This window comes from Lontra canadensis, unplaced genomic scaffold (genome assembly GCF_010015895.1).
Source record: "Lontra canadensis isolate GAN:19392208 unplaced genomic scaffold, GSC_riverotter_1.0 scaffold66, whole genome shotgun sequence".
NCBI classification, from domain to species: domain Eukaryota; kingdom Metazoa; phylum Chordata; class Mammalia; order Carnivora; family Mustelidae; genus Lontra; species Lontra canadensis.
Genome location: NW_022631060.1, coordinates 10,141,091 through 10,154,690, shown reverse-complemented (window position 1 = coordinate 10,154,690; position 13,600 = coordinate 10,141,091). Strand labels below are relative to the sequence as shown.

Genomic DNA, 13,600 nt, shown 5'->3' with positions numbered 1-13,600 from the left:
GGGACCCCCGCACACAGGGCAACGACCGCCGGCCCCAGCCCTGCAGCACCTCCCCATCGGCAGCCACGCCCCCTGCAAATGTAGGGGATAGTCGGGCCGGGCCTTGCCCCTCTCGGGTGCCTGGGAGTGGCGGGAAGGGGCGGGGACGAAGCCGGACACAGAGTCCACACTTTGTGGCTGGACCGCCGTGGCGTTCAGGAACAAACCCGGCATCTGGTCACGGGGGCACAAAGGCGGCGGACGGTGAGGGCTCACCCCTTCCAGCGATCTGGGTGCGGTCCTACAAGTTCGTGAACTCACACTCCAGGTTCGTCAATCACACCCAGTTAGAGGACATCGCTGTCCTCCAGTGCCCTCAGACCCGCAGCCCGGCCTCCTTGCAGCCCCTCGAGGGGAGCCCAGGAGCCTGAAGGGTTAGGGCGTCTCGGTCCCTGGCTCCAAGGCAAGTCCCAGAGGCTTGTCCACCGAGCCCATTGCCCACCTCCTGGCCACACACCCCCTCCTGACCCCACCTCCTCCTTCTGGTCACGAAGCCACCAGGAGAGGGATGGTTGTGCTTGAGGGAGGCAGCGCCGGGTCAGCACCGCCAGCCCCATGGGAGAAGTGGAGGGACAAGTCACCTCCGCATTCCCAGGGGGTGTGGGCTCATCAGTCCGGGCCACCTTCCCCGCCCACCACAGGCCTTCAACACCCAACCTCTGCGGCAGCCCCAGGGCTCCCCACCAGCCTTGTCACTCCCTGTTCCCTGGGGGAAGGGGCCCCACCCCAGCACCCTGAGGGGCAGCGGGTCTGGGAACAGAAACCTGCTGCCTGACTTTTCTGGAACGTTGAACACAGAGGTCATAACTCTAAGCCCAAAGGTGCCAGAGGCCCATTGCCCTTCTGCGACATCCCCCACTGGCCACCAAAGACCAGCCTCGCCCTCCCAAGGTCCCTGCTGTGCCCCAGTGCTCCCCAGCACTCCTCAGTGCTCCCCAGTGCTCCGTGTACCCTGAGAGCCCAGGGACATCCAACACGCAGGGCCCAGGGATGAGTGGGGGTTGGCCGAGCTTCCCTCCTCCTGGCTGCCAGGTCTCCTCCTCCCGGTCTCTCTGGAGAGGAGGCCCTTGCTGGTCCTGCCCTGCTGAGACCAGGAAGGGCTATTCCTGGAAGGCTTCCTGGGGGAGAGGGACCTGACTAGGTCCCTGAGCTTGTGTTGGCACAAAGGTGGCCTGGCAGCTGGGCTGAGGGCGGTGGAGGTACGGAGACTCGTGGCCTCATACAGATGCGGAAGTTGGTGTCGGGAATCCTGGCAGGGGGCCCTGGACAGCGCACCTGACCCCAGCCCCGTCTGCCGGGCTACCAGAACCCCACAGTATGCGCCTTCTGCATACTCTCCCTGGTTCTCCTGGCCTGCCTGACCCTATAGGCTCAGCCCTATTGGCCACGGAGGGGCCAAGAGAGGGGCAGTGGGGAGAAAAGGGACCAGTCCCACTCCCCGAGGGCAGAATGTGTGCCCTCCCTGTGAATCCTGTTCCGTTCCCGACCAGCCTTGGAAGCCCATCCGACATCCAGGTCTCAGTTTCCATGCCTGTGAAATGGGCATGACCCAGGAGGGTAAACTGAGGCACTCGTGACAGCACAGCCCAGGTGAGAGAGCGGGCGATGGAAAGGTAGGGGCACCTTCCCCCACTGACAGAGCCGGGCCCCCTGGTGGGTCCCAGCCCCGTGCCCACCAGGAAGTGACCCCCAGCCTGCAGGCCACCACTAGCCTCCCACAGAGCCTGGGCTCTGGCCTGGGGCAGAAGGACCCCTGAACCCTGCAGCAGGCTGTGCGCGGCACGGGGCCGGCTAGGAGGGAAAGGGGTGGTCAGGGAGGGGCCGTGGGGCCCCAAGGCTTGCCAGGTGGGGCAGGCGGACCTGGGATGGGGAAGGAGGGGAGCACAGTACAGTTCCGATCCCAGAGCTCGCGTGAGTGCGTGCCAGAGCCTGGCTTTGCCTGCCCATGCTCAGGCCCCTTCGCAGTCCGGCCTGCTGCCCACAAAAGGCATTCAAATGAGAGACAAATATTTGAGCCCGGAGACAGCCCAGCCCAGCCTCTTGGGGCAGCCCAGGTGGCTCCCAGGCCCGCATTTGGGCATTAATTGGATTTCACTTAGAGATTTGCATGCTATCACTGCTAGCAATGGCCGGGCCCTGGGGGCCAGCCTGGGGAGCCCCAGGGCTCACAGGCAAATGTGGGGGGGGGTTGGGGCAACATCTCCTCACTACTCTCAGGACAGCTGGCGGTGGGGGAGGGGAAGTCACCAACACGGGGACTGGGTCCTGGCCTGGACCCCACACAGAACCGGGATGGGGGACGAGCAGGAAGGGCAGAACGGGTATCTCCAACAGCTCCCTGAGGACGCCATCCTCCCCACGACACTGGCTCCCATCACCCCAGCAACGACACAGCTACCCCCTCCTGGGGGTCCGGCCAGCCCTGGGGGGGGGGCGCTCTCACGTGTCAGAGGGGACAGACGCACAGAGACCCTCCCTAGGAGGGCCTAGGGCTTGGCCTACCACTCTGTGGGCTCCCTGGGGTCCCAGAAGAAGCCTCTCATCCAAGGCCACCTGCGGAAGCTGGGCCTGTGTGTCCTCAGCACTGCCCGCCCTCCCGACTGGCCTGTGGCCTTTTGCTGACTCAGCCATACTCTGCAGAGGGGGCCTGGAGTGGGTCATGCCTCGCCCAAGGGACAGGAAGTTGTAAGTGGGGCCCTGCAGAGGAGGAGGGGGCCGCTGGGGATTGGTATTACTGGAAAACCCCTTTGTTTCTGTCTGTTTGGGGCTGGAATGTGTCCCCCCGCCCCGAATTCATATAGTGGAGTACCCCCTCCAGGACCTCCTTTGGAGCTAGTCTTCGGGAGGCCAGAGGTCATCAGGTTAAGGGAGGTCCCCAGGGGGCTCCAGGTCCTATAGAACTGATGTCCCTACATGAATCATGGACCCAGGCACACCCAGGCGCACCCAGAGGACCCAGGGAGAGGCCATCGGTCAACAGGCCAAGGAGAGAGGCCTCAGGAGAATCAAGCTCAGGATGGAGATGGTGAGCGGGACTGGGAGACGGCGCAGACGGTGAGGACAGTGAGGAAGGGGAGGCCATGAGGACGGGGAGATGGTGAGGAGGACTGGGAGGCGGTGAGTCCTGCCATGTCAGTGTCCCCAGCCCCAACTGTGGTGTTTGACAGGCGCACCGCCTCTCCCACGGCCCAGGGCCCCGTCCTGCAGAGGCTTTGACAGGACCACGGTCAGACGCATGAGCTTGGGCCTGGTTGTCCCAACTGCTCACTTTGCTGGTGGCAGGCGGGCAGGCGGGCCTGGCCCAGAGCCCTGACTGTCCCCTGACCTTGTCACAGAAGGGACGCACACACACCCCCTTTGGCATGTGGCCTTGGGCAGGGGCTGCTCTGGGGGTGCCAGCAGGGTGACCCCCGTCAGCAAGCCCCTCCCTGTTTCTGGGAGCTCTGGTGACAAAGGCCCATTTCAGTATAGAGGGGACACCGGGGTCCCAGGCTCCGTGGGGGGCCCTGCTGGGGGTCGGGTGTGCAGGCTACAGGGCGCTCCGTGGCATTTGGCACCCCCCCACTGGGATTGATTGGCCTCATTCATCACAGCCAGAGGCTGGGGGGCAGGGTGGGACCCATGGGGCCCCAGGAGGAGGCAGGGGTCAGGACAGGCTCTCTCTGTCACCCTCCTTTTCCTCCAGATCCAGCCGAGGAGTCTCAGGGTCCCCGGGATCCCCTCCAGAGCAGGCCCGGGCCTTTGCCCCTCCCCTTGTCCCCAGCCTTGGAGAGCCAGGGTGTCCGGAAGCCCGAGCTGCACCCAAATCCCATCTGTCACTGCCTCCTGGCACGACCTTTCACATCAGCGCTCCCAGCAGAAAAGCAGCAACAACGGGGTGGGGGCCCAAGAGAGGCATGATAGGGGCTTTGACCCAGCTCTCTGGGCACCGAAGCCACAGGCCTCTGGGCACCTGTGGGCCGCGGGTCGGCCAGTGAGTCTCCCTGGGCCTGGAGGTGGGGGCAAGACCCCTTGGAGGGGCACACGGGGAACAGCCTGTGGGTTCCTGGGGGGCCACCCCACGTCATTCCCCAGAGGGCAGGGAGAGCTGCACAGCTCAGGGATCAGGAACGCTCTCCCCTGGCCCGTCCCCGGGCTCCCGGGGGCAAAGATGAGGGTGTGGCCACGCCCACTGCCCACCGCCCTGGTGCTCCACTGCTGGGAAAGGGTCAGGAACCCTGTGGACCCCCTTCTCCCTTACCCCCTCCACAGTCTCTCAGGCCGCGATCCTGACCAGGTTGGGATCCTTCTGTCATCCCCTCCCCTGATGTTGACTCAGGCCTCCTCCTACTCTCTCCCAGGCCCCCCAGAAGCCCCAAAAGTGTTCCCATCCCCCACCACAGAGCCAGGTCTCCCTTCCACCCCAGGACACTCTGCCCCCCCCGGGACTTCTACCCTCTGCTCCTGGCCCAGCAGAGCCCCCAACTCCCCAAGGTCCCCTCGAGGCTCCACCTCTTCCTTCCATGAAAGCGTCCCCTCGTGGCCTTGTGGCCTTGGCGCTCGAGACCCTCCATGGAGGACGCTCCCTGCTCCCCGTCACAACCAGGCCCTTCACCAAGGTGTGTCCCCAGACATCTGGTGGAAACTAGACCTGGAAGCTGGGAAGACACCATCCCAGCCCTTGTGGAGGGCCTCCCGCTCCCCAGAAGCCATGCACCTGCACGGCCTCCCTCCCTCCTTCCTCCCTCCCTCCTCCCTCTCAAGGCTCCCCCACATTACTGTGCACACACAAGGGTTGATGTCACTGAGTGCCCCCCAGGGGTGAGAGAGAGGTCCTCTGGTCCAGCTCCGGCCAGGGGCTCACCACGGGTGAGCCTGCTTCTGGACCCAGCTAAGCTGCTGCCTCTCTGGGTGGAGGAAAGGTGAGTGCATCCGCCCGGGGTCCCGCTCCTGGCAGAGCTGCTGGGCCCTCCCTCCAGGGCCAAGTGCAGTATCTTGCACTGTCTGGGGGATCTCGTTCGCGGAGCAGGACCCCAGTGCCTGCTGCCTCTCCATGAGGCCCCACTGGCCCCAGCTCTGAGGGGCAGTTCCAGGACTGGCCCCGGGGATTGGAGATCTGCAGATGTGCGGGCCTGGTGCCAGGTAGGATCCCACGCTCTCTGGCTGCTGGCTTGAAAATCTCAATCCTTTCACCTTTGAACACATTTTTGCTGGTGAAGGTCAAGGGGACAGAATACACGTGCGTTCCTGCCATATGTGAGTCCATCCCATTCCCGTGCCCAGGAACAGAGTCCCCAGGGACCCATGGCACACTCCTTCCCCAAGGGGCCCAGTGTGTCCATCACTGGCCAACGTTATGACCGACCCATCGTGCTGCTTGTGGATTAGATCCCGTGTCCCCCACTGGGATGTAGAGTCCATGAGGGCGGGGCTGCCCTTTGGCACGTTGTCTGTCCTAAGGCCCTTGGAAGGACGAGGTGCCCAATGAAGCTTTTGGAATGAATGGGAGCGGGACCGGGTGGGCCGGATAAGGGAAGCCTGGATGCCTGGACCTCTGTACTTGACCCACCACCCTCAGGACAGTCCTGGGGCAGCAGAGGCCCCGTACATCTGTTTTCTTTTCTTTTTTTTTTTTTTTTAATATTTATTTATTTATTTATTTATTGGAGAGAGAGAGAGAGAGAGAGAGAGAAAGGGAGAGAGCATGAAAGGGATAAGGGTCAGAGGGAGAAGCAGACTCCCCGCTGAGCAGGGAGCCCGATGCGGGACTCAATCCCTGGACGCCAGGATCATGACCTGAGCGGAAGGCAGACGCTCAACCAACTGAGCCCCCCAGGCGCCCCCCGTACATCTGTTTTCTGACACGGTCAGGGCAAAGCCACTGGGCGAGTTTGGGCCACAGACACGCCCCCAAGGACAGGAAGGCAGCCCTCCTTGGGGTGGCCGCTGTCGTGAGCAGACAGGAACAACAGACTGACCCCGTGAGAGCTCCCTGGGGGGCTGGTCATCCAGAATGTCTCGCCCCTCGTGTCGTCCCAGCCCCGCCTGGTCCAGAGTCCACCAAGTCTGACTCTGTGCGGGCACCCGAGTGAGGGCGTCCAGCTTTATCTCTGGTCCCAAAGCACCATTTCAACCCCCCATCTTATCAAGTAGGGTCCCCAAGCTAACCCCACCCTCTGGCCCTGGTCAGGAATCAGCCCCACCCTCCAGTGGGATGCAAGGCCTGGGCTGCAGGCTCCTGGCAGAGCCCTGGAACCCACCCCTCCGGCAGACCCAGGCCCAAGTGGGGACCAGGGCTCCGGGCTGCGGCGCTGCCCCAGGACGGCCCCTGCTGCCACACCCTCCAGGAAGGCAAGAGTGAGGCTTAGAGATGAAGCCGCCCAGGGTTCGAATCGGATTCCCACCGTGTTCAGTCTCTGCGATGTCAGGGGCTCGGCTGCTCCGGCCCCGGACAGTGGAGCAGTGCTCGGCCCTCGGGGAAGGACGGATGGGGTCCCCCAACTGGGGCGAGCGCACAGGCCAGCACATCCAGGGGACACACCTGGTGTCCGGGCTGAGCGCCGGCTACAGCCCCTGCCCAGTTAGTGACCCCGTCCGGTCACCACAGGCGTGTCTGCCACGGAGGCGGGATGGGGACACACCGCACCTCCTCTAAGGGCGCGTGTGAACCTGGCCATCTGTCTGGTTCGGAGCCCCTCCCCCTCCCAGACAAGAAATACGGACGCAGACACTTGACAAGTAACATCCATGTGGGCAGCACCGGGGACTCCCATCCTGGGTGTCCCATCCTGGGATGGGACACAGAGCTGAGCAGCGGCCTCGTGCCCTCCATGGACAAGGCTGACAGAGGCCAGCCGGGCCACTCAGCACGTCCCACCAGCAGTCCTGCCGCTCCAGACCTGCTGTGGGAGACCAGCCGGTATGTCCCCCCAAAGGGACCATTCACCGAGCGGGGGGGTTTCTGGGGTTTCCCTTAGAGGCCCACATGAAGAATTCCCAGCCCACATGGGAGGTTGGGATTTGCTTCAAAGCCATGTGGGGGCAGGAGAGGCGGGGTGCGTGGGGGCGGGGCGGCCTGTGTCCCGTGTGGACGTGAGTGATGGAAGCTTCCCCGAAGCTTATCTGGGACCCCATCAGCAGCCGGTCCGACCACACACTCACCCACACTGCTGTGTGCCTTCGTGGGAGTTCCTGCCACTTCCTGGTACAGAGACGGTGTCCAATACGGGTTTTAGAACATTTGCATATGTTTGGACTTGTCCAGAATAACAGCAAAACGAAGGTGATAACTCATATGGTTTGCAGAGTCTCCTAACAGCCCAGCTCAGGCCTGTGGCCGAGGGGCCCATCCTCCCAAGCTTTCCTCCCTGACCCAGGTGTGATGGTTCCCACGCTCCCCACCACCCTCTGTCCAGGCCTGTCCCCAGGGTTAAGGTGAGGAATCCCAGGACCTGTGGTTCAGTGAGGTCACTGAGCAGGCAGTGGGTCCCTAGGAAAGGGTGTGGGGTGCCCCCTTCCGTCCCTTGGATGAGGCCTGGTCACTCTCAGCCCTGCAGCCCTGAGCCACAGCTGCTCTGGTGACTGTGGCCCAGGCTGAGCCTCCTCAGACCCGCCGACCCCGTCACCATGACCCCGTCACCATGGTCACCCCGAGCCATCTGCTGTCTGCCAACACTGGTGGCTGCACCTCCCAGGGGTTCCAACGGCTCTGACCCAACCACTCCCTTTCAAAGGATGGGGTGCCTTTAGCACCCTAAAGCAGCCTGGGGGATCCCCGCCAGCCCCGCCCCACCCCTGCAATAAAAGAGAGCTTTGGGCCCAGCCAGACTTCAAAGCGCTCAAGGCCCCGGTCAAAGGTGGGGCTGAGTGATCTCCGCAGGCTCTCTTGGCTGGGGGCGCCTGGGCCAGGGGCCGGGGTGGGGGGGCGGTTTCCTTGTTCTTCTCAAGAAGCCAGTAAAAAGACGTGGGCAGAAGCCTCAGGCCCAGGGGCCAGGGGGCCTAGCATAGGGCTCTAGACCCAAGGGCCTCCACTCAAATCCTCTCACAGCCTCATGGGGCAGCTCTGCTGTCACCCCCCCATTCGTGTGTCGAGGGACTTGCCCAGGCCACCCAGCTGGTGGTGAGCAGCGGGGATCTGAACAAGGCAGCCCTCACCCCTCCCACAGCTCAGACCTCCCCGGGTGCCAGTCCCTCATGTAGGAGCTACCCCAGACCTCGGCCTCCCGGCTGGGCAGTCACCAACTCCCTGCCCCACAAGGTGAATTGCTTTGGGGCAGTGGTGACCAGGCTGGACCCCCAGACCTCACACCTCTGGCCCCACCCCACAAAGCAGGGGTCAGGGTACAGGGAGAGGTGACCCCACCTGCTGGGTCCCACCTTCTCACCCAGGCCCTGCCTTCACCTGGGAAATGGGGGCCTCAGGGCATGAAGAGGGCACCCCCAACACCAGATACACAGCACTGATCTATTTGTGAAGTCCGCCTGCCCTAAACAGGTTTCCCACAAAGTCTGGTCCCCAGCAGGAGCCATCCCTCCATCCGCACAGCCACTGCAAGGGGACGCCTCCCAGGGACACAGCCCCTCAGGGGCAGCGGGTGTCCAGATCTTGGCCTGGTTGAAAAATTCCAGTGGTGGGGTGGGGCGGGAGTAGACATCTTTATTGTGTTCCAAGTCTGGGGATTTTTTTGGTACAAAAATAAGTCTTCATATGGCGGGTTTTCCTGGGTAGTTCAAACTAATACGCAAAACAGAGAAGTTCTGCATAGTTATAAAATCCTCTCCCCTCCAGAAACCTCCGTGTTGGTGCCCCAGCCCTATCCTAGTGGAGAACCTCCCTGGGCAGGATGGTGGGGGTCTGAGGAAGCTGCCAGCTGGGCGGGGTCAGAGGGGGACCCTTTCCACATGCGCACTTGGTCAGGCTGGAAGGCACAGGCGACCTGTCGGCGGAGTCCTGGCTCGGTCGTGGCTTCACCCGCAGGGACAGTGGGCCAGAGGCGCGGGCCACCCACCTGACTCCCAGGTGGTGAGCTTGCTGGCCGCTCGGAGTCCAGAGCTGCTGCTGGGAGGGGAGGGGGGACGGGACGCGCATTAGTGCGGGATCTGGCCGGGCCCCACCGCCCACAAGCCAAGTCTGCAGTTTCGTTTGCTTGGTGGGTTTTAGAGCGTGAGTCCGTGGGTGCCTCGGATTCTGTCTGTGGCCCCGGCCGGGGTGGGGGCGGGGCGCGCTCTCAGAGCCGCAGTGAGTCAGGGCTCCGCACCGGCCGACTCATTTCTGCCACCCGGCCGGCCGGGGCGCGCGATTTGCAATGCAAAGTCACCCCGCCTTCCAGCGCCCTGCTCTGCCCCAGGATCCGCGTGCACTCGGGGCCTCACCCGCCAGAGGCCCCCCCACACACACCCCCCTACTTCTGCGCAGCAGCGAGAGGAAGTTTTGCAATCCCGGACAAACAAACGCTGGTCTTGCACAGGCTTGAAAAAGTTTGGGGAAAATGAAGAGTGAGCGAAATCAAAGCCGTCACCCCGGCCTGGCGCTGCGCTTGGCTGCTCTGGGGACGCTAGCCTCGAGGCTGTCCACTCCACCCCGCCCGGCTGCCCCTGCGCCAACCCCCCAGTTCCCTGCCGCCGGAGGTTACCTCGGGGGCGGAGCGCTCAGTAGCCCCCTAACCAGCTGGAGAAGTCGAGCAGCTCGCGCGCCACCGGGCTGAGCGCGCCCTCGCAGCCGCTGTCGTCCGAGGAGTAGGCGGAGCGCGGCGAGCCGGGTTCCGAGCTGCCCCCGCCGCCCGGGGACGACGAAGCGCAAGAAGGCGAGCCTAGGGCGGTGGCAGGGGTCCCGGGGGGCCCGCAGGACGCGGGGGGACGCGCGGCTGGCGCCAGCAGCCCCTCAGCCAACGCGGCACGCACAGCATCGTGCTCGGCCAGCAGGCGCTGCAGCGCGCGTATGTACTCCACGGCCGAGCGCAGCGTCTCCACCTTACTCAGCTTCTTGCTGGCGCCGCCGTGCGGCACGTGCTGCCGAAGCGCCTGGAACCCCAAGTTCACCAGCTTCACGCGGTTGCGCTCGCGTTCATTGCGCCGCGCCACGGCCGCCACTCCACCCCCGGTCTCCGTCGCGCCCGGCCGTCGCCGCCGGCTGCAGCGCAGCAGCTCTGGGGATGTGGGTCGCCGCCGAGGGACGCAGCCGCCCGAGAAGCCAGGCGCGGAGCGCGCGGGCCCGGGCAGCGCGCCGCTGTCCATCGCGCCCGCATCCACTCGTCCCGCAACTCCTCCGAGCCCCCGCGCGCAGCAGGAGGGGCGGACAGAGGACGGGGACGGGGGCCGGTGCGAGGACGACAGAACCCCTAGGGAGGCCCTAGCACTGTGCCGCAGAGAGACTCCCCAGGGCACGCGCTCCAGGTCGTCTGGGGCCCAGGGGCAGCGAGGCTCAGGAGGCCAGGAGGTGGCAGGCCGTGCGCGCCTCAGAGCGTGGGGCGCTCGTGTCCCGCGCGTGCGGCCGGACGCTCCCCAGGTCTTCCTAGCGCGGCGCAGGAGGCTTGGTTTTAAATGTATAGATAACCCTCCTCCGCGCCGCCGCCTCCTTTCTCAGGCCCTCCTTCCCTCGCCTCGCCCTCCCGCCACGCTTCGCCCTCCCCCTTGCGCACACAACCTGCAAACACCAGGGCGTGAGCGCGTCCCCCGCTCCATCTCTCCGGGCGGAGTCTGCAGGGCCCGGGTGGGACCCGAGCTCCCAACAGGTGCTTAGTGAACCCCCCAAGACGCAGTGCACAGGTCCCGTGTGCGCCCCCAGCCCGACCTCCGGGCGCTGTCAGCAGGTCTCCGGCGCGACCCCGCGGCCTGAGCCGAGTCCACATGCCCCGGGTGCAACTGTCCGGTACTCGCACCCACCCCCCCACCCCCCCGGCGCCCAGCCCGCTATCCCCAGAACTGTGGATCATCCGCACGCGCAGCGCGCGCCGTGGGAGGGGGAGGGGCCTCGCGAAGGCTCAGCTATCCCTGAGGCGCGGGAGACCCCCGGGGGCGGCACGCGCCCTGCCTTCTGTCCCCGCGCCACCACCCCCCCAGCCCACCCCACCCGCCGCGTCCCAGGGGGCGGGGGCCGGGGTCTCAGCCAATCGCGGAGGGTGCGGCCTCAGGCCCCGCCCAGAGAGGAAGCGCGTACGCCCGGCGCGTGGCTCGTGGAGCGTCGCTCACAAAGCTGGGCGCTGCCTGGCGGCTCCCCGCGAGCACACCTGCTCAGCGCCCCACCGCCCACCTGCGTGTTCCTCTGCGGAGCGTGGGAGAGGGTGCTGCGACCCTTTGGGCAGGACGGGACTGGAGAAGTGCTTGCGCTGGGGTGGAGAGTTCAGGTTCCTGGGGCGCCTTTCCACCAACCCCGCGCGCACACCTTCTGCCTGGGGTTTCCAGGTGCCCCAGCCTTGGGGAGCCCGGAAGCTGGGGGAGGCGGTCTGGAGGTTTGCAGCAGCTGCTGTGGACCCCAGCGGCGGTCAGCCTTTGCCCCGCCCCGCGGCTTCCTTTCGCATACTCCCCTAATCTTCCCCGCCCGGCCCCCCCCCCCCCCCCAGCCCCCCACCCCGTTCTGCTTTCCTGGCCCCTTATGCTGCGGCCCCTCACCTTTGGTGCCGACCCGCTATCGTGGCCCTGGCTCCGTCTTCCTCAGCCCCCCAGCCCTGGCTGGGGCCTCCCTCTCCCGCCCCACAGCAGAGATTGGGCCCGTGGAAGAAGGTTTCAGGAAAGCTGCCTTGCCTCCCAAGACAGGAGGGACAAAAGCGTTTCTCCCTGACAGATGGGGAGGAATGTAGGGGTCTGAGGGGCAGGGACCGCGGAAGGTGCAGAATGAACCCTCAGTGGAAGAGTTTGATCCGCCCCACTGCAGGGGAAGGCCTGCCCAGTGGCTGGGCCCTGCTGGGTTTTGCCTAAGGTGACCAGATCCTCCAGGGCGAGGTCTGCTGGGAAAGGAGTTCTGTCTGGAGCCACTTCCCATTCCTGCTGGGGAGAGACCCCCGGATTCTTCTCCAGGGAGCCCCTGGGGGCCTTGTGGTGTCCACTGGCTTCCAGTTACTCTGCAAGATCTGCTTACAAATCTGCTTGGCCTTCCTGCCACCCTGTCCTCTGGGTGTGACCTGGTGGCTAGCACCTGCCCGGGGCCAGGTAGGGGTAGGGCCCCATTGTTGCCGGAGGAAGCTGTCTCAGGGAGGACATGGACTGTGTCCACAGTCACACCTCTGGCCTATGGAGCAATCCAGGCAGAGATCCGGCCTGGACTCTGACTCCAGGCGGCTCAGCCTTCTTCCCTGTGCAGGACAGGAGCCTTGGCTCCTCTCTCTGGTCAGAAACTCCCTGCCCTTCCCCCGTGGCCAGTGGGCAAACCCCAGCTGGAGATGGATGCCACATCAAAGGGAAAACCCCAGAATCCCGCAAACGGGCTCTTGGCAATCCTTGCCTGGGCTTGGGCTCTGCCTCAGGAGCCCGGAGACCCTCAGGTACCTGTTCCCACACAAGGGACTCCTCTGGTTCCAGTGGCCACCCCGATGATTTCGTATTTCTCAGGATTTTGTGGTGGTACCTCTGCCGGCTACTGTAGCTGCATTCAACTGGGGGGTCAGCTTGGAGGGCAGCAGGAAGGCTGGGTGGCAGGGTCACGCTCTCCATGTGGCCCCGTTCCTGCACATCGCGGCTGGCTCTGATTTCCCAGAGCACAACCCAAAGGGTGTGGAGCTTCTTTCTAGATGGTGCAAATGTTTTAAAATGGTTGCACAACCCTGGGAATGTGCTAACAACCTATGAATTGCACACTTTATTTTTTTTTATTTGACAGAGAGAGAGAGAGAGAGATCACAAGTATACAGGCAGGTAGAGAGAGACTGAGGAGCAGGTTCCCCGCTGAGCAGAGAGCCTGATGTGGGTCTTGATCCCAGGACCCTGGGATCATGACCTGAGCAGAAGGCAGAGGCTTAACCCACTGAGCCACCCAGGCACCCCTGCACACTTTATTTTTAAAGATTTTATTGATTTATTTATTTGAGAGAGAGAGAGAGGGTATGGAGAGGGGCAGAGGGAGAGAGACTCCCTACTGAGTGTGAAGCCCATCATGGGGCTTGATCTCAGGACCCAGAGATCACAACCTGTGCCAAAGCCAAGAGTCGGATGTTTAATGGACTGCAGTGCCCCGGTGCCCCAAACTGTACACTGTAAATGGATGCGCTGGGTGGTATGTGGGTTCTGTCACAATAAAGCTGTCAGTAAAGTTGCAAACACGAGCGTGCTGCCTTGTCGGGGTTCTGCCCTCACCCTGGCACCCTCGCTGGCTGGTTGGCACTTTCCCAGGCTCTGCCCACTCTCGAAACTCCATGCCTGAGAAGTCCAGCAGGGGTCGGTAAGCCCCTTCCTCCTCCCCCAGCCCTTGGCGCCCACCATGCCCCTTTCTGTCTCTGTGAGTTTAACAACTTTATGTCCCCCAATACATAGACTCCTGCAGCATTTGCCCTTTTGTGCCTAGGTTCTTCCACTCAGTACGATGATGTCCTCCAGGTCTATCCACGTTGTGGCAGGTGTCAGAATGTCCTGCTTTTTTCAGGCTTTGTATGGA

At 64.0% G+C, this 13,600-nt stretch overlaps 1 protein-coding gene across 2 annotated transcripts; it reads right to left on the bottom strand.

The window, feature by feature from the left end:
* Nucleotides 1-9,036: 9,036 nt before the first annotated feature.
* Nucleotides 9,037-10,251, bottom strand: ASCL2 (achaete-scute family bHLH transcription factor 2). 2 transcript variants are annotated; one of them, XM_032879089.1, is made up of 2 exons: nucleotides 9,651-10,251; nucleotides 9,037-9,076 (listed from the first exon to the last, which is right to left on the bottom strand). In XM_032879089.1, exon 1 carries the CDS (start codon nucleotides 10,249-10,251, stop codon nucleotides 9,667-9,669), a length of 585 nt encoding a protein of 194 aa, XP_032734980.1. In that variant the 3' UTR covers nucleotides 9,037-9,076; nucleotides 9,651-9,666. The 2 variants fall into 2 exon arrangements, with proteins under 2 accessions (XP_032734980.1, XP_032734981.1); XM_032879090.1 differs by having other exon boundaries at nucleotides 9,037-9,073.
* Between the last annotated feature and the right edge of the window lie 3,349 nt (nucleotides 10,252-13,600).

Excerpts from the sequence above, each read along its gene's own strand:
- ASCL2 (XM_032879089.1), bottom strand. The coding sequence starts at position 10,251 with ATGGACAGCGGCGCGCTGCCCGGGCCCGCGCGCTCCGCGCCTGGCTTC.